Source organism: Melanotaenia boesemani, chromosome 11, assembly GCF_017639745.1.
Source record: "Melanotaenia boesemani isolate fMelBoe1 chromosome 11, fMelBoe1.pri, whole genome shotgun sequence".
Classification (NCBI taxonomy): domain Eukaryota; kingdom Metazoa; phylum Chordata; class Actinopteri; order Atheriniformes; family Melanotaeniidae; genus Melanotaenia; species Melanotaenia boesemani.
Window position 1 is genome coordinate 23,118,811 of NC_055692.1, and position 23,925 is coordinate 23,142,735.

Consider the following 23,925-nt stretch of genomic DNA (forward strand, 5'->3'; position numbering starts at 1 on the left):
TTGCGAAGAGTTTTATGGAAATTTATGGGTGGCCCCTCATAATACTGCGGAGTGGTAGCGGGATGTCTTCAGTGACATCAGGTACAGCCAATCATAGACTACTATTGAAATGGATAGCCCAATCATTGTTGACGAAGGCGTTTCTCAAGGTCTTGTAGATGACGTAATTAAAAAAATTAATAATGTTAACATGTACATTTAAAATGTATTTACTTATTCTATTATAGACAGTAATAATAATAATAAAATATTTAATTTAATTTAATTCATTTCAAAAGCCCTGATTGAGTAATGGTTTTGTTTCGACCTCTGTGACGTTTCTGACGTACTTTTACTGTTTCCGGGTTAGTGTGCTGTCTCCCTCTTGGCATGGTTGTTGGTCTGTGAGTCCTCTTTGCTTATTACAAAAACAATGAGTTCTCAGAAAGGGAATATATCTCGATCGCGAGGCCAGAAGCATCAAAACCTCATTGCCTTCAAAAACGATAAGTACGGAGCGAGTGCTCAAGTGAAGGTGCGTGATAGTATCAGTCTTTTTATGTACCGTGTTTTGCTTTGGTGGGCAACGGGGAAAAGTGACTTTTAAAACTTATGTTAATTTGTATATTGTAATTAACGCGTGTTAAAATGTGAAAATGATCAATTTAACTTAACGATGAGATCCCTTTCTTTCTTTCTTTCTTACTTTCTTTCTTTCTTTCTTAAGTGCACTGTATACATATTTCCTTTAAAAGTTGCCCTTAAAAGTCCTGATATTGACTATTTCTTTTTAAAAATTTGACCTTAAAAGTTCTGGTTTTGACAAAGCTCTGGTTTTGACAAAGTTCTCTAGTGTTTTAGTATTCTGATGCCTCTGCTTATGTGATCTTACCTGTAGAAGGCAAACTCGAAGATCCACGATGGGCTTTGCCAACATTGTAAGGGTGTTCTTGAGTGGAAAGTCAAGTACAACAAATACAAGCCCCTAACACAGGCCAGAAAATGGTGGGTATACTTATTAATAATAATGATGATGATAATAATAATAATAAAGCAGACATCCCTTTCATTACAGAAAGAAATATAGAAGACTGCAGCTGCAAATTACTTTACACCTCTCCAGTAATCTGACACAACACTCAAACTAACAGTCTTTGCAGATGTGGTGCATTCTTGTTTGTGTACACCCAAGTGTTGTGATTCCAAAATTCATGACATTCATATATGTACTGTATGTTTTCCCTTTCCAGTGTCAAGTGCTCTCAAAAGACAGTGAAAGATGCATATCACATAATCTGTAAGCCCTGTTCACTTCAGCATGAGATCTGCTGCAAGTGTGGGAAGAAAGAGGACATTGTTATCCCGTAAGTGGAGAAGTCATTTTCTGTTTTGTCTTTACATAAATGACCACATTTTCTACATGCTGTTGAGCACTTGTATTTGTTACATTATGCTACCCACACTTACACAACAATCCCAAAAACAGTGCAAATAATTGTATGAAGACAACTTTTCTATTTCGCATTGCTGGTCAGCATATGCAAAGAAATCTTATTTCAGGGCTTCCATCTTGTGGACAAAAAGATACATTACAAGTGTCTAGAAACAATTCAACAGCATCCTAGCTCCACTCTGTATAACTTAATTTTTATCACCATCACAAATATTATTTTGTGCTCCCCGAAAGCCCTGGTGTAATTCGAGCCATGATGCTAACGGATGTTTAGAATAAACTAACCTTCACTTAGGTAAACCTCAGATGTCCAAGTGTCAGTGAATGCAGCACTACAGAAGTGCAAACTTTCAGGTTTAATTCAACGAGTCTAACAAAAATATCTGATGAAATGTTTAGGATTGATTTGGTTGAGTCTGGTAATTGACTTGGACATTGCAGAAAATTCTACTTCTTTACCTTAAAAACTCCTGGATAGCTTTTAATGTTTTGGGTCATTGTTCATTTGTGCCCGTGAAGCACTTTGCAATTAGCTTTGCTGCAACTGACTGATTCTGAGTAGAAAGTATATATCCTCAGAATTCATCCAGCTACTTCTGTCTACTGTCACATCATGAAAAAACATTAGTTACCCAGTGCCACTGGAAGCCATGTACGTTCATGCAATCAAACTGCCTCCATTATCTTTTACAGAAGATGTTCATGAGCTGTTCCAAGCTTTCTCCACACATTCTCCTTCCCATCATTCTGGTACAGATTAATCATAATCTGTCCAAAGAATGCTGCTTTTTGGCTAAGTATAATGTGGCCTTTCTATTTTTGAGGGCAGTTAATGGGTTGCCCTTTAAGTTGAACCCTCTTTATTTGCTCTCATGAAGTCTTCTCTTTATGGTAGACTTGGATGTTAATACACCTACTTCCTGGAGAATGATCTTCACTTGAGTGTACGTTGTGAAGTGGTTTTTCTTTACCATGGAGAAGAACCTGTGGTCACCTGTGACAGGTTCCTTTTGCCAGACCCAGTGGCGTCAGACTGGGAGTGTAAACCATAAACATATATATATTTATATACAAATGTCTGTGGGGTAAATGGTACTGTTTACCAAGGGCCAACTGTTGGATGGGGGCCCTTGAAAATCCTGGAATGAAAAATTTCTTTGTCATCCATTTACATTTCTAGTTAATTAATGTCATAAATAAAGCCAGTCTGGTTGCATTAAGGAGCAAAGAGAATAAATTTCGCTTTACTGACAGTGATGTTCTTTGAGGGCGCCATAACCCCTCTAAAATTGTTCTAAATGGATTGGTCCACAGCCTGCACTTTAAGGCCACATTGATTATATAACTATCTTGAATATGTTTTGGTAAACAGCTAAAAAAAACAAAATTTATTTCAGTGTCCAAGTACATATGGACCTTACTGTATAAGTTTGTCATTTCCCTTATTTTCCACCTCTGTGCAGCGTAAATTCAGACTTGGACAAGACAGAGCAAGAAGAAGATGAACAGAGGGAGAAAGGACGCAGACGAAGGAAGGAAGACCTGGATGATTTGGACAGTGATGAAGATGATTATGATGATGATGATTTTGCTGGCCTGGAGGATGAAGAAGATGAAGATTTTGATAGTGACTCAGAACCAAAAAAGGAGCAGAAGAAATCTGCCACACCCCCAGATATGTCTGTACTTTATGTTAAAGATTAATTTTTTTTCCCCTCATGTTTAAATTGTGTAGTTGATGTATGAAATTATGATTACTCACAGTTTAACTAATGAAAATAAACTACTGTTGCCAGTTTCATGCCGTTTCCAGACAGTTAAGTGTACAAAATATTTTATATGCTCAGTTATCAGTTTATTGCAGTGAATCGCATCATCATTGAAACTATGGTGCTGTAGGAAGATGTTTATTCAGCATATACTGTATATCAATCAAGTCTAACCCAAACTCCTTCATACTTATTTGTACTGATATTACAACTTTGTGCTGTGCAAGCTGTAGTCATTGTAGCCTTACCATTTCTAAAATAATCCAAATATTAGCTCCTTTTTCTCCACATTATTTCTAAATTACATAAATATGGTTGACATATTTATTCACAACTATAAAATGTCCGAGCTCTACTTGAGAAGGGAACTCAAAAATCTTTAAATAACATTTAGGTCTCTTTTTTTTATAGCTGACAGGATGATCTTGAGTCATTTTTGTGCATGCTGGTGTCATCAAAAAAGATCCATGTTGTCATCCATCATGTGACCTTGATTAATTTAAAGAACTTTTCTAACTGTACTTCCTTATCAAGACTTTGTGACAAATGCATGCATTAGTCATGAAGCTCAGGGGATATGTTCATTAGCCGACATCCCCTCACATGGCTTCCTCACCCATGACTGAAAGCTAAGCTTTTTTAATTTTAATCGGTTCTTCCACAGACAAAGGTTACGGAAATCAAAAGACAACGTTTGACCTGGAGTGACATCAGTGTAGGCCACATTTGCTGTAAGAATACTCAAGACATTTAGTCCTATGTAGCATATTTAGTTGTGAAGTTTACTTTTTGTTGTTTTTGTGGTGCTGTTTGTAGATCATAGATCATAGAGATGGGCCTGCTGCTGCCATCTTCATACATGATCTGGTTTGGTAAAGAGTATACTCTTTAAGGGCTAAATATAGACATCTGTCCTACACATTGAAATCTCTGATTTTAAATATCAACAAATATAATTTTAAGCCAGTTAAAGCACTCAAAGAGTTCACCATTTAAACCTCTATAAATATAGAAATTTACATCTAGTGCTGAACTAGGCTGCAAAACAGTATAAAATATATTTGACATTTAATGACATATTAAAATCTAGGTTAGTATACCTTATTTATTTTTATTTGTTTTTTCTTCTTTTTTGAGAAAATAAAATGCACCATATCATTGCATCCTTTTGAGAGTTTTCTAGTTCTCTACAGAGCACTGACGTCATTCCTCGGATAAAAAACTAGGCGGAGCGTAACAGATATCCATGCACAAATTTGTTATACGCATGCCAAACTCAAAGCTGGAAATGTGTTCATGTTCCGGGAATTGTTCTAAAAACATTTTTAAAGAGATGCGTGTCACGCACACGAGCACACACCCTGTATTCCTATTGGCTGCAGATTGTCTTGGCAGACAGGTGAAGGCGCGCCTCCTGGCGGGTGGTGCTGACCTGCCCGGGCATATAAGCCGCTCTATTGCAGCAGGTACCTCACCCTTTCAATTGAGACTGATCTGGTGGAATCATGGCAAACTCTGAGAGATGCAGAACTACAGTTGCGTCCGTCTACAGGGGAACATTTCTCCACTCGACCACAAAAACGGCGCTACAGATCTTGGAGGATGCTCTCCTGGGGGTGAATACTGAGGGAAAGGTTGGTGGAACTTTAAAGTATCTTAAAAAGAAAAAAAAAAACTAAGTTTGTGAATATTTCGAAGTCGTCTCACAGTGACTGGTAAGCAATATGTCTGTTTAAATTAAACGTCTTTTCTGACTGTATTTTTTTTTGTAAATATTACGCAAGATGTTAATTTCACTACTGATTGTTGTGTAAATTCCCTATTGTACAGTTAAAAGAAGCCGTTGCTGAGCGACTTTGACAACTTTGTTACTAAAACCTCAGACACAAAAGCCAGATTGACGTTAAAGCTTCCAAGTGAAAGTGAAATTGAAACGTTTAAACTCCTAAATATTAAGATATACTTGCAGTTAATGCTCATTGACTAGAACAGCCTTTTTCAAATAATGAGTAGTATTGGTTTTGAATTATAAATTTATTACCAGCATCTTAATGTTGCAGCTTAAGCTAATTTTGTTAGCTCTATATACATTGCTGGATATATTAATTAGCATGGTATAATTTAGCATTTAATTCAAATTTTATATTAATGGTTCTTAATCTGCAAAATAACAAAAGTTCAAAAACATTTACCTGTAAAATGTCAATAAGAAGTTAATAAGTTATGTAAAAGTTAATCAAAATTGTATTTAGGTAAAGTACTTGAGTAAATGTACTTAGTTATGTTCTACCTCTGATGCGTACATGTGTGTAATATTTGCTCTGAGAGTTTACTCTACAGTCCAAGCAAACACTTTCTGGTAATCGTGTTTTATACCATTAACTCTTCACTGATTTCTACTCTGTCATCAGATTGCTTTCGTTGGGGAAGGCTATGAGTTAGAAAAACTTTCTCAGACCTTTGGATTCAGCCCATCTGAGGTCATTCAGCTGGCACAACAGTAAGCATATAAATAAATGAATTACTCTTGCATGTAACACACTGGTGATATTTAAAGACTGAAGCACAAACAGGTATATAAGAAATTTATTGGATAATATATTTTTAAATCTCACACATAAAATATGTATATAAATATAAATGTAAATTTACAATGTAAATGTATATATATATATATATATATATATAGAGAGAGAGAGAGAGAGAGATAGATAGATAGATATGTGTGTATATGTATATGTGTGTGTGTGTGTGTGTGTGTGTGTGTGTGTGTGTGTGTGTGTATTATAGTTTTAATATGTATTTATTTAAACTAGTTTCATGTTTTGCTGCACTGCAGTGAGTTCTTTATGCCAGGAATGATAGACACCCACATCCACGCATCCCAGTACAGCTATGCTGGTACAGCCTTGGACATGCCTTTACTCCAGTGGCTTAACACCTACACCTTCCCTGTGGAGTCTCGCTTCAAAGACTTAGAGTTTGCCAAGAAGGTCTACACTCAAGTAGTGGTGAGTTTGCTTGCGTCTTAAAAAATATGTCCAACATCATCTGTACTGTTGTTTTATATTAGGTTGTGGTTTAGGAATTAGAGACATGTTGTTAAACTAGGCTTTGTGGCACTTTTTAAGTAAAGCACATTTGATACTGCAGAATGGGGTTAGTCCTGAAATTTGATGACTGATTTACAGAAAAGAACACTGAGAAATGGAACCACTACTGCATGCTACTTTGCCACCATTCACACAGATGCCTCACTTCTCTTGGGTCAGATTGCAAGTAAGAACACACACACAGAAAAACTTAGCAGAGCAGATTTACATGCATGCAATGTTAAAGTAAAAAAAAAAAAAAGCAAACAAATCTCAAACAAAGAGTCATGTCTTTTGTGAGAGAATAATTTCCTTTGTTGTTGACTTCTTTGTAACTTTGGAGACACTGGAAACAGAAGCTGTTTCAACACACTTACCAGTTTTTATGTGTAAAAACAAAGTATGCACATTAAGGGATGTTGAGGTTATGTGTGTGGGTTAAGTTTTTGTCACCGCTGAGTTGTGTGATAAAACAGTCACGGAAACTTTTACAAGAACCAAAATTAAGAAGTCTAGATGCCTTCATTCAAGCTTTTGGGTTCCCTTTAAGGTTCACATTAGACTGCCATAGTTGTGTGTTGCATAAAAAACAGCATCCCTTCATTATTCTGTCTGATCTGACATCTTTAAGTTGTAAAGTCATTTTTAGATTCAAAGCCACAGATCAAATTGTGATCCCATCTTTTGTTTGGCTGTGGTGAGGAATATGATAAGATACATTAATCCATCAGTTCAAGCACAACTATTTAAGTTTCTTTTACAGTGTTTACTCTCTGCTCAGCTGATATGTCTTTAAAATCAGAATGGCCCTTCACCTTTATGCCTTGTCCTTATCATTTCAGTGCCACATTGCATAATACAGAGCACATGCTCACATAAATGTGTAATGATGCAACCAAGGTGAATTGAACATCAGCTTTAGCAGCTTTACACAGTCATTTTATGTAAGTGAGGTCAATGATCCCTCAACTTTGTACTGTTCTGGTCCTTCTGTTTAACATAAGCATACATGTGAGTGCATACTCATGTTTCAGTACTTTGCACAGCATCTCACACTAATGCTTCATTTAATTTTATTTATTTTGAGTTGATTTGTTTAATTAAGTGTTTAACATTATGTATACAATATTCAGTTTACTTTCAAAGCCCATGCAAGAGTCTTGTAAGGACATCTGACCTAAATGCACATTTTCTGGCTTATTTACACAAAGTTCTTGGTCACAGCAGCATAAAGACTCCCTTCGACAATGTGCTGGTCATATACTCGTTACTATGCATACTTTTACAGCAGACACTGACTGGTTATGACTGGAAAAGCATTTTTGTTTGTCTCAGCTCTGTTAGGCATTCCAGTAAGGAATACCAATTGGTCAGTGTAGGCCATACCAGGGTTCAAGTACTGATTGCAGGGGTTTTGGATGGCATCACTTATACCTGTACTTTTGCTGTTATAATAATTAAACCTGCTGTGAAAAGCTCAGTTGTATCGCTTCTCAGGTTACTAGTGAATGGAGCCGAATGGGTAAAAGTTTGTTCAAATTGAACAAGGTTGGATAACAGGAGTATTTGAAAGCTTAACAAATGAATCATATCATGTGTGTGAGAGCATTTCCATGGCCATGGAAAAAATACAGCTGTGACTGGGGGACATGACAGGAAACACACTGACATAACTAACAACATTAAGACTGTTTTCCACTTTGCTGTCCCAGTGTCAGGCTTCGGTCTTATGCTTGCTGCAGGGCTTAGCCGTCATTGAAAAGCTTTGTGAGTTAAAAAGTTTATGAAATTGGTGCAATCAACCGGTACGCCCATAGGATACGTACGTTTTAACCACATACTTCTTCTTTTTCTTCTTCCTCTTCTTCTTCTTTTTCTTCTTCTTCTCCTTCTCCTCCTTCTTCTTCTTCTTCTTCTTCTTTTTCTTCTTCTTCTTCTTCTTAATAATAATAAAAATAATAATTAATGTAATTGTCATTGCTACTGCCTAGTTAATTATAATAATTATTATTACTATTTTTGCTAATAGACAATATTGATAATGTCATTACTATTTAATATTCATTCATTCATTCATTCATCCATTCATTCATTTTCTATGCCACTTAGTCCAACCAGTCCTGATCTCAGCAGTTAGCAGGTGAGAGGCAGGGTACACCCTGGACAGGTCGCCAGTCCATCACAGTAATGATTTATTTACAATTCATATTTATACTTACACATACTCAACTAAGTAATATGGATATGCATAATGTCAGTACTTTACCAGAGTCGATTTTAAATGATTTTTTTCTTTTATTTCTTTTACTTTTTTCTTCTATCCTCCTTTTATTTTGTTTTATGTTATTTATTTATTTATTCATTTTACTTTATCACATACACAGTGCATTGCAAATATTGTTACATTTTGCAATAAGAAAATGTTCTTGAAATCACAATGATGGTCATAGTTGTCATATGATGATGATGATGGTATGATTTCATCAGAGGTGTGTCCATGTTGACTGTTATGCTAAAAAAGCATATACTGTCCCCTTTTCTTTTCTGTGCAATAGTTTTTTTCTTTGTGCTTATAGAAGATCTTTATTGTTACAAAACCCAAAATGTGCTGCTAATGCACAGCTCAAAGTGCTTCTTATTTGTAGTCCTGTCTTTTCTTTTGTTGATTATCAACACCACCATATCATACATCATATGAGCACTCAGAGCAGACTAGCCCTTTCCCTTAAAGAAAGAATTCTGCATGCAGAACCATCTAGTTGATCCCCTAAATAAAATGATGAACCTTTTAAATGAACATAACTGAACATTTCTGATGGTTGCAGATGACTTTGGCCAGCGTGCACTGGTGGGCAAGGTGTGTATGGACAGAAACAACTCTGTGAAGCTTTACAAAGAAACCAGCCAGGAGTCTCAAGATGAAGCCTATCGGTAGGTGTCAGCTGTTTAAATGAGTACGGTTGTGGAAAAACAATCATTTTCATACTCACTATGAAATGTTTCATGAAATGAATAGGCTTTTTCAAATCATCATACAAAACAAATCTAAAGACTGAAAGGCACAGAAGCATGTGCCGACCCCATCCATACAGCATGTACAATGTATTTGATACTTTGGAAATCACACAACTGTAATGGTATATTTACAAGAAATTTTGTTTGAGTGAGACAGGCAGATTTAAAGCATCTTCCAAGGGAAGAAATCCCCTGAAAGAACATCGTTAGCTACAGTAGATTAACTCAGTGTGTGTTGGTCTCAGTGTGAGAGGAGGCTGTTTTTACTTTTAGAAGATTTTCTGTAGGGAATTAAATGTGCTTTCTAACTGAGGAACATATTAGTCTCAGAGACATCTACAGCCACTGTGCTAAGTTTGAACTGCAGGTGTAAAAATGTAGGGCATATAAATGTGGGTAGATTTATTAACAATAAATGTTTTGCTCTTCTAAGGTTCATCAAAGAGCTGTTGAACAGAAAGGTAAGATTGTGTGATGTAGTAAACACGTCAAATTAAAAATAAGTAAATAAATAAACCAGTGGTGAAAGACAAAACTGCTTCACATTGCTGTTCTTGTGACAGTATCCTTTAGTGAAGCCAGTGGTGACGCCCCGTTTTGCTCCATCCTGCACAGAAGCCCTCCTTACACAACTGGGAGCAATTGCTAAGAATAACAACCTGCACATTCAGGTGAGTTCACTATGGCAACCAAACCAGGAGACTGTTTCCACAGAGATCATTTTAATCTTGAACCCACAGGTTTTTTTTTAACAAATAGATACACACATGACAATATTATACAGCATCATATGGCATTCGTTGTCCAAAACGTCTCCTAAGTTCTCATTTTCTTCTTTTTTTCCAGAGTCATATCAGTGAAAACAATGAGGAGGTGGAGCTTGTAAAGGACCTGTTTCCTGGCTCAGAATCTTACACAGATGTTTATCACAAATGCAACCTGCTTACAAACAAGGTGAGAATGTGATCACATCCCTACCTGCACCCAGCCAAACATTTTTTGTGCAGAAATGTCAGAGCCAACATAAAAGCAGAGAAATGCTGATACTGTTTGTGATGTCGGCGATTCCACAGACAGTGATGGCCCATGGCTGCCACCTCAGTGATAAAGAGTTGGCTCTGTTCAGGGAGACAGGAGCCTCTTTGTCCCACTGCCCCAATTCCAACATTTCGTGAGTCTCTACTCATAAACTACTATAAATGGAACCCAATTCCTTTAAAACAAGTTCAATGACAAATTGCACAACACAGATGTGAAAATCAGTGCAGTACACTAAACCCTGACAGCTGAAATTAGAGCATAAAATTTATTTGAATGTAGTTCAGAAAAGAAGCAGAATACTTTTAATCCTGGATTTATTACTTGACCAGATATTATGAAATAAATTTTCTAGTTTCTTTTACCTCATTTTTTTTTTAATTTTGGTTCACCCAGGTTGTGCAGTGGTGTGTTAAATGTCCGCAATGTCCTGAATCACAAAGTGAAAGTGGGACTTGGAACAGGTGTGTACTCAAGTTTTACAGGTTATCTGGTTTTACAGTCATTTTAGTGTTAAAGAGTGATAGAGATATGCACGCAGGTCAAACCAGATGATAGTATTATAACAGTAGAAAACATTATTGATGAAAATCTGAAACTTTATTATAAACGTGCAAGTTTTTCCAGAATTACACATGCATACTGCATGTCAGTAAATGCTTATTATCATGCCCATTTACTTGTTTGCTTGTTGTGCTGCCTCAGATGTAGCAGGGGGCTACTCTTCTTCTGTACTTGATGCTGTAAGGAAAGCTATTGATGCATCCAAAGTCCTGACCATCCAGAACCCAGGACACAAAACTCTCTCCTTTGAGGAGGTTTTCAGGCTGGCCACACTGGGTGGCAGTCAAGGTAAGACATAAAAATCACTTATAAACAGCATTGTTAAGTCTCAGATACTTACAATGATCACCCGATGTGTTAGTAATGTGGTGCTTTTGGTGGGGTTTTTTTTTTCACATACCATAAACATATATTTTCTATGATACAGTAATAACTTGAAAGCAGAGTCTAATTATAGGTGCAGATACACTCTTCACACAGTTGGAAAACAATGGGATTCAACCACTCGGTGCTCTGGTCAAGCTCTTTATTCTAACAGGTTTTCAAGAAGAGCAGACGCTTTTGTTTTAATTGTTCCCTCTTTTTCTGAATATTGTAGACAGGCAAATGGATCTAATATGACATACAATGTCCTGCACTCTGAACATAATCTTTACCTCTTTTTATAAAACTAAAGAGCAGATATGTTCTTTTTAAAGTAGTTTTTTTTTCTTTACTGATTACAAATTCTTATCATTAACTATCTTATACTATATGAGTCACAAGAGTTTTTGTTTTGTTTTGTTTTGTTAGTTTTTTTTTTTTTTTACGATGTGTGTTGTGTTGGTAGCTCTGTCCCTGGACGATCAAACAGGAAACTTTGAAGTGGGCAAAGACTTTGATGCCCTGAGGGTTAATGTGGCTGCTCCTGGTGGACCCATCGACCTGATTCAGCATGAGGAACCAAAGGTTGGTCATTTGGTGTTTAGATACAAGCAGATCAAACTTAAGAATACTAGTTTTATTTCAATATTAATTCACAATCATTTAAATTTCAGATTCTTTTGGAAAAGTTTTTGAATCTAGGTGAGTGTCACTTTCTTTTCTGTTTTTATTTATTATTTATAAGAATTGTCTCTCAAGTGTGTCACTAAACATTTTTAATTTTCTTTGACAGGTGATGATCGTAACCTTGTGGAGGTGTTTGTTGCTGGGAGGAAGGTGGTGCCGTTCACAGAGCCAGGATCAGAGTAAATCGCTCAGTATCAGATGGACTGATTTTTTTTTTTTCTTTTTAAGGATAAGGAATAATAATGAATTTTAATAAGGTAATAAATATTTCAGACTTAGATGTAAAAAGATGCAAGTCAGTGGAGTTCATAGCAGCCTGAGGTCAGCTAAACTTTATTCAGGCTGCTCCTGTGGGCTTTTAATGGGGAAAGAAGGGACTTAGAAAGTGCTGTAAAATTTGCACTTTTCACCAAATTGTTGCTAACAGTTAACCAGATGCCTTTTTCTCGTACACCAACTTTAGCTAATAAATAAGGTACTTTTTTTACTGTCCTTTTTGTTCACATAAACATCTGTCTTTTTTACACCTACCTATTTAAAATAACAGATACAAATGCAGATTGCTATGGTCTTTATACTGTGGTAAAAGGAAAAAAACACATCTATATAGATACATTCAGTCACATGTTTATATTTAAATGTGACTATTATCCTTAAATATATGTAACATATAACGATACGACTTGGTGCTGCTCAGTGTGGAGAAGCTGCAGTGTTTTGATGATCCCATTTTCATGCTTGAGTTGCTGGAAAGTGCTTTGTGAGTCAATGTCTGGAAGTGACTTGAGTTTATAATCATAACTAATTAAAAATTTCACTGTACACTCCATCTAAATGCAGCAAATAAAGTATTTTAAACGGCCGGAGGCGCACGATGATACTATGTTTTAGTATTATCTTGCCAGCAGTTTTCTTTTTTTCTGTCCTTTTTTTGGTATTGTACAGTGTGAAGCAGATTGCAGAGTTAAAAGTAAATTTATTTAACAATTTATTTATAAAATAATTACCTGATTCACCTCAGAATTCATATTAAGGTTTGATTCAGTGAAAAGCAACCTTTGGTGCCTAATCAGGGAAATCAGTTTGTGATTCAAAGTTTTGTTGTCTTTGCAAGCTGTCTTTCAATGATTGTTGAATAAAAATTAAATGTATACCTGAAACAAGTTCTTTTTGTTTTGTTGCAGCATATTTATGTTTAAGTCCTCTTTGCATTCTTTGATCTTTTATTACACAATATTTAAATACAGATTTAATTTCTTTCATGCGCTGCAAAAAGAAAGAAAAAAAAGAAAAGAAAAAGAAAAAAAGTTCTTTGTTTTGAGAAAATAAGTTTTATTTATTTATTTATTTATTTATTATCCAAGAAAAAGATGGACTGCATGTAATTAAGCACATTTTGTATCAGAAAATTAATTTTATTTTATAAAAAATGCAGCTAACATTTTTTTCTCTCTTATTTGGGATATGATGTTTTACTTTGTAGATGTTGCCAAGAGGACAAGAGTAGTACCGATTCTGGGACTCTGAGCTCAGGATGGTGGAGAGTGTCTTTGTAACTGATCCATACAGAGTGAACTGGCTGACTGAGCCAAATCGAGAATAATTGTCTATGTTCCCTAAAGAGCATTGTGGACAGATATCCTTATTAGCCAGTCCCATTTTTAATGTTTTGCTTCGGGGTGATGTGAGTTCTGTGAATAACAATATTGTAAAAGCTGCAAGTTGGTGATGGTGGCTTGGAGTAGGTGTTTTTGCAGATTTGAGCCCAGAAATCAGTGATGGGTAGAGAACCAGATCATTTTGGTTGTTTGGGAGTAATATTCTATTCAAGCTGGAAATAAGTATGTATAATTTGGAAATGAGTATTTTGTGATTATTGATTTTGGTGAGTTCTTCAGCTAGATGAGGTTAGATGAGGTGCTTATAATGTGTAATTGTTAATGGGCTGATGTTTTGTTTTGTTTTTCTTAATTTTAGTTGTTGTTATTGAAGCCATTGGTTTCTCTCAACCCTGCAAAAGGGTGATTATTTGCAAATAAGTGGTGGAGATGTGTGATTCCCTTTTGTTCCCATGTGGAAAACAAATTGGTTTGTTTTATAACATGAAGGTTGGATTGTGCCATAGTGGGGGGAGCTTATTTGGTGCTAGTGATTATAGTTAGGGTTAGTCACTTAGTTTTCCACCAATCTGTCAGAGATGTTGAGATAGTAATGAGTTTACAGATGTATGATTTATTGCTTGACTGTGGGAGAAAATTGAGATGTGAAAGGATTTTGTTTAAACTCCAGTCAGAGGTATCTAGCTATTTCTTAACAAAATATCACAGCTAATTTTGAGCCAATACAAACCAATAACAAGCTATAAAAATGTTCTGCATTAAATCGTGTTGAAATAACAACATTACTTATTTTAAGAAGGGCACTTGTGCAACCTCTCAATTTAGACACCATTTATTTTCAGGCGTGATTAACTAATTTAATGACAGTAGCTTGGTTAATACAGTCTAGAAAAATTATACAAATGGCCATACTGAACAAAAGCTGCATGGCCCACAAAATACAGAACAGAATTAAAGCTGCAAGCAGCGTTGGAGGCCCTCGCACCTCTGGCGCCGCTTCGGCCTATTGCACCGCCCCATCAGCCGGCAACCTGCCTCCTGCAGCACGGCCGCTTTTCCCCACAGCCATATTCCCATTCTTCCAGAGCTTATCTCCATCAAGAGGTGATTTTCCTCATGAGAGGATCAACTTGCACCTCAGCCTGTCCAGTGATGACATCTAAAGCATTCATGACCTTGTTTCTTACAAACTGTGTGAAATTCCCAAAAACCGGAGCATGATTTCATCAAGAGGAAAATTCCACGTGGCCACTAAGTAGCACTGTAGTTGTTTTCATGTAGAACCATGTTCAGGTTGGAACTCTAATGAGAACAGGAAAATATCAGCTCAATTGCTCAACTGACAGCAGGGTTAGAGCCACTTCCTGTTTCATGGCGAATGATTTAACCATCACAGGAAGCCATTTTAATCACGAGGCTGTGAGAAGTCAGACATATTTTCAACCATGAGTTCATGAAGGATGACATTAATGAGTTTGAATTAGTTTTACAGAGGATAAAGGGTTAAAATGGTGGGACTTCCTATTCCAAGGGGGCGGGGCTATGGCGTTGACAACATCAGGAAATATAGAGGCTTTTTTGTTTGTCCTGGCATGTTATATAAATATGCCACATTTCATCAATGTCAGTCAAAGCAGTGGTTGGATCTGATAGATTAAATATTTATAGGGGGCGCTATAGAGCCAAGTTACCAGCATATGTCCTTTTAGTTCAGTTCTAGGCCTGACCAGTGTCTTCCCTGCTAAGTTTGGTGGAGATCAGGAGTACATTGGGTCAGTTAGAAGTACTTCCTATTTAATGGCTGTGGACGCCATTCGCCATGGTTTTGCTTGGCGAAGGAACTTGAGGGTTTTTTCTGTAGTATCATGAAAGGGTTTGACCTGATCTGAAGCACTTTTGAGTTTGTGAGATTCATTCCTAAAAAGAGGGACCCCGGTGTCTGACAAAGGCACTTCCTGTTTCAAGTGGGCGGGGCTTAGGCCAAGACCAGAAGTAGTAACATGTATCTGTTCAGGAGCAGACCCTGATTAATCACTGTAAGTGTCATATTGATTGGATGAAAATTGAGGGATTTATAATGATTAATGATGTCATGGCGTCTTATCCAAGCTTGTCATGGCACCACGGTGTCACCGTGCAGCGTTGAGCAATGCCCAGATGACAACATCTGGACATGTAGATGTAGTCGGCATGGAACTGAAGTGAAACATGGGCAGTTTGGCGGAGACTGAGTGTTGTATGTCAGAAATAATGAATTCCGTGCTTGATGGCGAAACATCAAAACTTGATGAGGCGCCGCAGCTGAACGCCACCTCCTATTAGAAAATTTTCAATAACTTTTAACCACACATGCCTCTGGAGTGTTCAGATTGAGTTTGAGGTAAATACGATAAAATCTGTAGGAGGAGTTCATTCAAATGCAAGGCAAAGAAACATGCAAAAATGACCCCAGAAATGACACTTTTTTCAAAATGGCCGACTTCCTGTTGAAGTTATCATATAGGTCCAAGAGGCTTTTTGGTACATCCTTCCAAGTTCTATCAATATACTGGATTTCAGCAATATCGCTCAATGTAGTGGGCAGATATGATCAATTAAATATTTGTAGGGGGCGCTATAGAGCCGTATTGCAATTTTTCCAGCATATGTCAATGTGGCTGAGGTCCTGGCCTGACCGCTGTCCTTCCTGTCAGGTTTGGTGGAGATCAGCAGTACAATGGGTCAGTTACAAGTACTTCCTGTTTGATGGCGTCGGACCACTATTCGCCATGGTTACGTTTGGCGAAGGAACTTGAGATTTTTATTGTGGTATCATGAAAGGGTTTGACCTGTTGTGAAGCACTTTCAAGTGTGTAAGTTTCATTCTTGAGGAGATGGACCCCGGCGTCTGAAAAAAAGCACTTCCTGTTGGAAGTGGGCGGGGCTTAGGGCTGGTCTGGAATTGGTTGTAGGGATATGTTCAGGGCTGGACCCTGATTAATCTCTGCAAGTCTGATGGGGATTGGACCAGAATTGAGGGATTTATACTGATTAATGATGTCATGGCATCTTATCGAAGTTCGCCATGACGCCACGGTCTCGCCCTGCAGCGTAGACCAATAGTTTTCACCAGATATCATCACCAACTTGTTTTCTGCTGTGTGACCCAGTTTGGACCTGGCTGTGTCCAAAACCTCAAATAAGTGACTCTCTGAGTAAAAACCATGACTTCCTGTTGCCAGGGGGCGTGGCCAATTCATAACCCAAATATTGACATGTAGATGTGTTCAGGATGGGACTGGCATCATACATGGCCATTTTGGTTCAGATATATTGTATTATGTGGAAGTTATATCACTTTCGTTTTTCATGGCGAGACGTCAAACTTTGAGACCCCGCCCCCTCCATGCCCTTTCTCCTATTAGAAAACTTTCAATAACTTTTAAAGACACATGCCTTCTGAACATCCTGAGCCATTTTGGTGGCGATATGATAAAATCTGTAGGAGGAGATAGATTTTGACAATGTCAGTAAAACACCAAAATGGCGACTTTGACCTCAAATGGCCGACTTCATGTTGGTTTTTCGGGCTTTGCTCCAAGAGGATTTTTTGTTCGCCCGAGCATTTCAAATGTATGTAGCGATTTTCATAAAGATTGATGACATGCAGTGGCGGGGCATCATAAATAGGTGGCGCTCTCGTTCAATTTTGCCCGAACAGTCCCGAGCACCCCAAAATACGTAAATTTACGCATTCCTTTGGGGGGGTACGCAAAATTAGGCGCGTTTTCACGCATGTTCAGGTCCCCTAAAATGCGATTTACTTTTAAGAAGAATAATAATAAGAAGAAGAAGGAAAAAACGGAGCAATTACAACAGGCCTTCGCACCGCCGTCGGTGCTCGGGCCTAATGACTCTTGACCTAATTTTATCACAATGTAGCAATGAATGTGGTTTGTGCAAGAGGATCAAGATAAACTATAACTGAGTAACGTATCTGGAAAAGTGATCCTTGAGAGATGTTTAATTCATCTGCGTTAACAAGGCTGATTGATTACAAAAATACTGAAAATGAGCATGCTTCAATGCTTTAATTTTTAAAGAGAATCAGTTGTTATTGTTTGAATTATTTCTGACACATTTCAGTGTCTTTTTTTTACTCATAATCACATAGTAAGGTGTTAAGAAATCAAGATTTTAAGTAAGTTTACCTTAAATAATGTTTTTCATTGTTTGTAGGTATTTTTCCTAAAAGATTTTCTGTTTTGAGGTCAATTTTAACTTTTCAGTGGCTAGAAATGTTTGCTAATTTACAACTGCATTTTTAAGAATTCATGTTAAGTGAAATTTTCTCACCTCGTTACCTCTTTTTTTTTTTTTTTTTTTTTTCAAATTCCTTGATACAAGATGACTGTTTTTGCACTGTGTTCATTAGCTGCCATCTACAACTATCCATCAGTTTTTGATTCATGGAAATAGCTACAAATGCCTACTGTCTCTTCTGGTTTTAGCCGGTCATGGGGCAGTATTGAGTCATATCAATTGATTTAATATTATTTAATTATCTGTTGTAATTAATCATGTCATTATGTGGGAGATTGGTTATCTGATGACAGGTGTTACGTTCTCCCTCTTTTTGTTGAATATTTGATTTGCATTTGCACCGCTAGGTGGCAGTAATGCAACAATTCATTGTCTGCCGGCAACAGCAGGAAGAAGAAGATGAAGCGGTGGTAGTAGTAATAGTAGAAGAAGAAGAAGAAGAACGAGAAGGAGGTGGAGGGAGGGGGGAAGCCGGAAGAAGGAAGAAGGAAGGTAGCTAAAACTTGTTGATGAAAATGCAAATAAAGCTAACAGATGAACAACATTCCTGTGGTGTCATGTGTAGATGAAACAAGCATTGTAACTATAATGACCAGGAAAAGTTATGTGTAACTTGAACGATACAGAATATGTAAAAGAAGAGATTAGTTCAATTTACAGCTGCTGGTTGGTTTCAAAGTTCAAGGCTAACTGACGTTATGAGCAGTGGATTTTAAAGAGGCACTAGTTAGGAGAAACTGAATGTAAAGATGAATATTCCTCACGGAGAATTATTAAAATTAATTATTTGAGTAGTCATACGCATGAAACAACCAATCGTTTTAAGAGTTACGACTTAGCATTAGTCGTCAGACGCTTAGAGAGAGAGAGAGAGAGAAGTTGATAGGAGAAGTAAGATGGAGTCTGGAAGTCAATCCGTTATCCTAGAGATCATGGTGGGGCGGTTATGAACATAAAACAAAAGTTTAAACCTAAAAGTTAGATTTGTATTTAAAAACAAACAGATATAATCGGTTATCATAGTAATCAAGCAAATTGATAATAGTCAAAAGAAAGCTAAATATCTGGTAAAGATGTTTTCTTTGGGTTCTGTCCTGTTAATAACCTGTTTATTACCACACAGATACAGTATCATCCTCAGCTCCTGAAGCAGCTGAACTCCAGCCATGCCACTGTTTCGGGGTTTGAATGAATGTGTCAGGAGAAAGGCTCAGAACAGAAGGCAGAGGAACCTGGAGTGGATGGGAAGCTGTCTGAGAACACACGATGAGGGCTCGGTTCTTTCATTGGCTCGGATGTGTCTGTTGAGCCTTGCCAATAACATGAAGGAAGTGTGGGTGAAAGACTATGCAGACAACTACCTGGACCATTATTCATTTAGATACATCATGGGGCCTTTCAACCCACTGCGTGAGTTTGTAAAGTTTAATTAACAGAAAACTACAGACTTTTCTTACTTACTTATTATGAGTGCATTCTATCACCTCTGTGTTTCTAAATAAGATAAGATTCATTAACCCCCTCTGTTGTCTCATCATTGTCTATAATTCTATCTTCAGCTGGTGAACTTGTGGAGGAGCTGACTTGTTTGCTGTGCACCACAAAACAGATGTCTCGGGCTGCTCTTCACCTTCTGCTGGTCCCCCAACTCCGACGCTTGTCTCTGGAAAGTTGTCCCACTTTAGTCACCCCAGCCCTCTGTGCCCATATCGCTGCCCGCTGTCAGGTAGGACAAAAATCAAGACTTCCATGACTATGTCCTGTGTTGTTTACATTGAATTACTAGTTTCTAAGAACAGAGTCAAACACTTATTTTTTATCAACATACCCCCTCTGTAAGAGGCAGAAAAAGAGATTTATAAAGGTAAGGACACCACTTGCATTCCTGTCGTCAATATGTTTGACAAAAATGGGCTATGTCCTTCCCATTTTAATCATCAAACAGGTTATATTTATGTCTATGGCCTAGATTTTCTCTGAAAATTCTCTGGCATGTGCTAACAATACATAAAGCGTTTCCACAAAACAAAGATTGTGTTGTGTTTTTGCTACATGTTAAATGCAAAGTCCAATGTCATCTCTAGATCGGACTGTATATGCAATCAAGATTGTAAAAGATGCTCTGTTCTCTTGATAGTTCATTTTCAGTGAATCTTTTAAGTTCCTTATTGTCTTAGGGTCTGTGGAGTCTGGACCTGTCTGGAGCCCAGCAGCTGCCTTCAAAGGTCCTCTGTGAAACCCTGCACAGTTTACCAGCTCTCCGTTCACTCTCCCTGGCTGGCATGCCTTGTAACAAGAGTGTAATCCAGACAGTTGTCCACTGTTGCCGTTTGTTGCAACATCTAGATGTATCCCGCTGTCATTTGCTTTCCCCTGCTGCACTCCTTCCTCTTGGTGGTGGGGCTTTCTGTTCATCTTCTGCTAGTCCTTCAGACTCATCTTCTCTTTACACCTCTTTTTCTCAACCCTTTGTTTCCTGTCCTGTCCTCCCCTCATCCTCTCCTCCATCACTGTCCCCTCTCCCCCTTCGGAATTTGCTAGCTCTGGATATTGGGTTTGGCGAACAGGAGGGAGATGCCGCAGCAGCAGCAGCCTACCTCCTTCTCTCCCTGCCTTGCCTGGAAAGAGTGGCCATTGAGGACCTAGCACATGCCTGCTATCTCATTGAGCACAGAGAGTTTGGCAAGGTAGATGAGTTTGCTGACAGGGAGGGAGTTCCCAGGCTGGAGGAGGTATGGAGGGAGAGACTGCACAGTCAGGGTAAGGACAATTCTAGGAAAAGAAGAAAAGTTGCATCAGTTGATGAAGAGAATGAGAGTGAAGATGACCAACGGATATTTTGGGAGGGTTATGGCTATGAGAGTGAGGAAGATGCAGTCACTGATGAAGGGCCATCTTGTTCTCATAACCTAAAGGGGGAGAAAAATGGGATTTTGTCACAGTCTGACTTTATCCTGCACCTGAGGGATGTCAAGGGTGTTACTTGTGACCACCTGGACAGTTTAGGCCGTTTATGTCCAGACGTTAACTCCATATCGTTAAACGCTGAATACACAGACAGCAGCAGAAGAATCCAGGGGTCGCTGTTGACTGCAGGCCTCCAAACCTGGACCGGCCAGCTACGGCGTCTCTCAGTACATTACCCCCATCAGTTGACGGCTCTCCTCCATGCCTTGGAAGTTGCAGGCTCCACCTTGACTTCTCTCACCCTGGAGGGGGTGAAAACCAGCCCCCACACCTCACTACTGTATGTCATCAAGGCTTGTCCCAGACTCAGAGAGCTGCTTATCTATGCTGAACCTCCTAAGTGGTCAAACGGTGAAGTTGAGGATGGTCAGCAGGATGATTGGAACCTCCCACAGCTGCCAAACCTCTGCTCTCTCACACTCAGGTAAGGCTGCTGTTAGAAGTACTAAATAGAAAAAGGAAGTTATCTTATTGAGGTATCTTTGATGCTGAATATGAACAACCCTGACATGAAGAAAATGTCTGTTTTTAGCGTGTAGGTTTTTATCTATCCTACTGTGTTTTACACGGCTGATATTGGATCTAATGTCACAATTAAGAAAATGAATTGATTATGTGGTGGTTATCAAACCAATTAATTTTCTTTTGAGGCAGCAATGCTCATTTTTTGCTTTAATCTTTGTTCATCTCTTCACATCTTTCAGGCAACCTGCTGCTCTTAATAAAATGTCAGATGATAAGCGAAAGCTCACAAGTTTAAGATTTTATCAAGCTGGCCAATACAAAGAAAGCAGAGTTGCCAGATACATTTTATATCAGAATTACAGCCTCTGATTTGTTGATTTCTGTTCAGTAGTTTGTCTTGATGCAGAAGTACACACCTCCCATCTGTAGCATAAAACAAAACAATAGCAGGTAGTGAGGTGACATTTAAAATTAGTTTGAGTTCAGTGTAAGAAATAAACAAATGCACCTCTCCATCAGTTTTAAATAAAAGCAAAAGTTCTTTAGCTCATGTCTTACACTGAAATATACATTTTCATTTGACTTTGTGAAATTATTAAACATTTAAGTGTAATATAAGCATACTTTCAGGTTATATCTGTGTTATAATGTTAGTCTGGGATGTTTTCTTTTACACCCCAATACGGCTTGCAGAGGAATCTTGTAACAAGTCAGTGATAAACTGAATTTACCATGACCATTGATTACTATAATCCTCCATCTTTTTTTTGTGTCTCCCAAATGTCTGAAGTTTCTCCCATGAGTACAGCCAAAGAAGACCTGTCATGTCCTTGATGTCCTTGATGAATGTGCTGGAGTGTCTACTGAATGGTTCTCCTCTTCTGGAGAAGCTGTCACTGGTCTCCCTGCCATGCCCCCTGAACTGTGTTTTGCAGGACACGCTGCAAAGAGTTGATCTGAACATGCATCGTTTGGCAAATTCCTCTGGCTTACCCCCAATGCCACTTGGACAGGTACAGCACATTGACCTGCAGCGAACAGATGTACAGATAAAAACTGTGAGAAGTATATTGCAGCAGTGTACAAAGCTCAAGTTTATGGATTTGAGTTACTGCTGGCAAATCCATAAAAATGAGTGGTTGGATTGCAAGAGGCTCAGTAAAGCCCAGGTAGTCTGGGTGGAGTGATCACATGGCACGTTTCTAATAAAGGAGCCCATACTGACAGATGAACAGACAGTGTTTTTCATTATTCAAATAAAATACCTTCCATTTTTATGCTGTCAAATGCTTTACTATTGCTGACTCGTTGACTACAGCCCTGATTTGTATTTGTATTTTTCTAACGGACATGGATCTATATTTTTGCCCTGCAACAATGCAATATGTCAATACTTGTCTTTTATTTAAACATGTAGGACGTTTTTGTAAACTACATGTTTATCTCTTTTACGTAATTTAAAAGCAAACATGCAATTTCTGTGTAAACAAGCCTATTGTAAGCTATGGGTCATTTAAAATGAATTACAACTGTTACTCATTTGATCTTTTTATTTAAAAACATGATAGGACAGAACACATGGTTTGGCACCTTATTCAATCTTATTTTAGTAGTTTGCTATAAAAGAGGGCTACAAAATTGATCTTTCTTTAAAAAAAAAGCACAATAAAGAGAATAATGTAGGTATGACCTGATTTGCAATGTATAGCATTGGTTTACAGTTACAACTAATGGTTTACACAATTTACTGTGATCCAGAAATATTCAGAGAAACTCATTTATAAGTGGTAAGCCAATTTTGACTATAACCGTATATATAGTAATGCAGGAAAATAGAATATTTCCACTTAGAAGAAATGATTGAAGCCAGTGAAGCATTAACAAAAATGGCTGACATTAAACTGCATTCTCCTATTCAGCACCTTGGGAATGGAATAAAATACAGAAAGAGCTTAAACTAGAAACACTTATGTCCATAAATGAATTTAAAGCTTCCAAGATGAATGTGGTGATGGAGATGTGCTTGTTTTTCTTGTAATGTTTGATGTAATTGTTTTATGACTGTAGTGGTTGTTTTATTATGAAAATGTAATTCGTTATAATATGTATGCAGCATTTACTCTGTGGTTTGGCTGCTACCTTGGCCAGGTCTCTCTTGAAAAAGAGATTTTGAATCTCAAAGGAACCTCCTGGTTAAATAAAGGTTAAAAAAAAGAAGAAGAAAATGTAGAATTATTCAAATGTAAGCGTGTGTTGTCAATGAGCCCTATTGACCACTCCAGCCAGTGGATGGCAGTAATGAAACGTATTCCTAGTTGCAGCATTGCATGAAGTGGAAAAGAAGAAGATGGATTGATTATTTCAGGCAGTTTATTTTATCCATGCTGACCGTCCGATGTTAAACTAACACCTTGTGATAACTACGTCGTTATTACATATTGTTTCATTTTCCAGTAATGTAATTAAAACACACACACACATATATATATATATATATATATATATATAGAGAGAGAGAGAGAGAGAGAGAGAGAGAGAGAGAGAGAGAAGAAGAAGAAGAAGAAGAAGAAGAAGAAGCCGAACAACAGGTTTGGCAACTCATCCGGGATACG

General features: G+C 37.7%; 3 protein-coding genes across 4 annotated transcripts; all 3 read left to right on the top strand.

Annotated features, from left to right (window-relative positions):
• Nucleotides 1-348: 348 nt before the first annotated feature.
• Nucleotides 349-3,230, top strand: c11h9orf85 (chromosome 11 C9orf85 homolog). The gene is made up of 4 exons (XM_041998423.1): nt 349-514; nt 878-984; nt 1,230-1,343; nt 2,896-3,230. The coding sequence occupies exons 1-4, from the start codon at nt 413-415 to the stop codon at nt 3,134-3,136; spliced, it is 564 nt and encodes a 187-aa protein (XP_041854357.1). The 5' UTR covers nt 349-412; the 3' UTR covers nt 3,137-3,230.
• Nucleotides 3,231-4,647: 1,417 nt separating this feature from the next.
• Nucleotides 4,648-12,548, top strand: gda (guanine deaminase). The gene is made up of 14 exons (XM_041999868.1): nt 4,648-4,835; nt 5,613-5,701; nt 6,041-6,212; nt 6,393-6,480; nt 9,119-9,224; nt 9,742-9,769; nt 9,872-9,979; nt 10,155-10,262; nt 10,382-10,479; nt 10,743-10,810; nt 11,052-11,198; nt 11,740-11,858; nt 11,948-11,975; nt 12,067-12,548. Exons 1-14 carry the CDS (start codon nt 4,707-4,709, stop codon nt 12,141-12,143), a joined length of 1,365 nt encoding a protein of 454 aa, XP_041855802.1. The 5' UTR covers nt 4,648-4,706; the 3' UTR covers nt 12,144-12,548.
• Nucleotides 12,549-18,319: 5,771 nt separating this feature from the next.
• On the top strand, nt 18,320-22,963 carry si:ch211-214j8.12 (uncharacterized protein LOC100000539 homolog). Of its 2 annotated transcripts, XM_041999811.1 has the most exons (6): nt 18,320-18,373; nt 19,005-19,291; nt 19,441-19,607; nt 20,059-21,272; nt 22,104-22,519; nt 22,566-22,963. In XM_041999811.1, the coding sequence occupies exons 2-5, from the start codon at nt 19,048-19,050 to the stop codon at nt 22,498-22,500; spliced, it is 2,022 nt and encodes a 673-aa protein (XP_041855745.1). In that variant the 5' UTR covers nt 18,320-18,373; nt 19,005-19,047; the 3' UTR covers nt 22,501-22,519; nt 22,566-22,963. The 2 variants fall into 2 exon arrangements, with proteins under 2 accessions (XP_041855745.1, XP_041855743.1); XM_041999809.1 differs by having other exon boundaries at nt 22,104-22,963.
• Nucleotides 22,964-23,925: the final 962 nt, after the last annotated feature.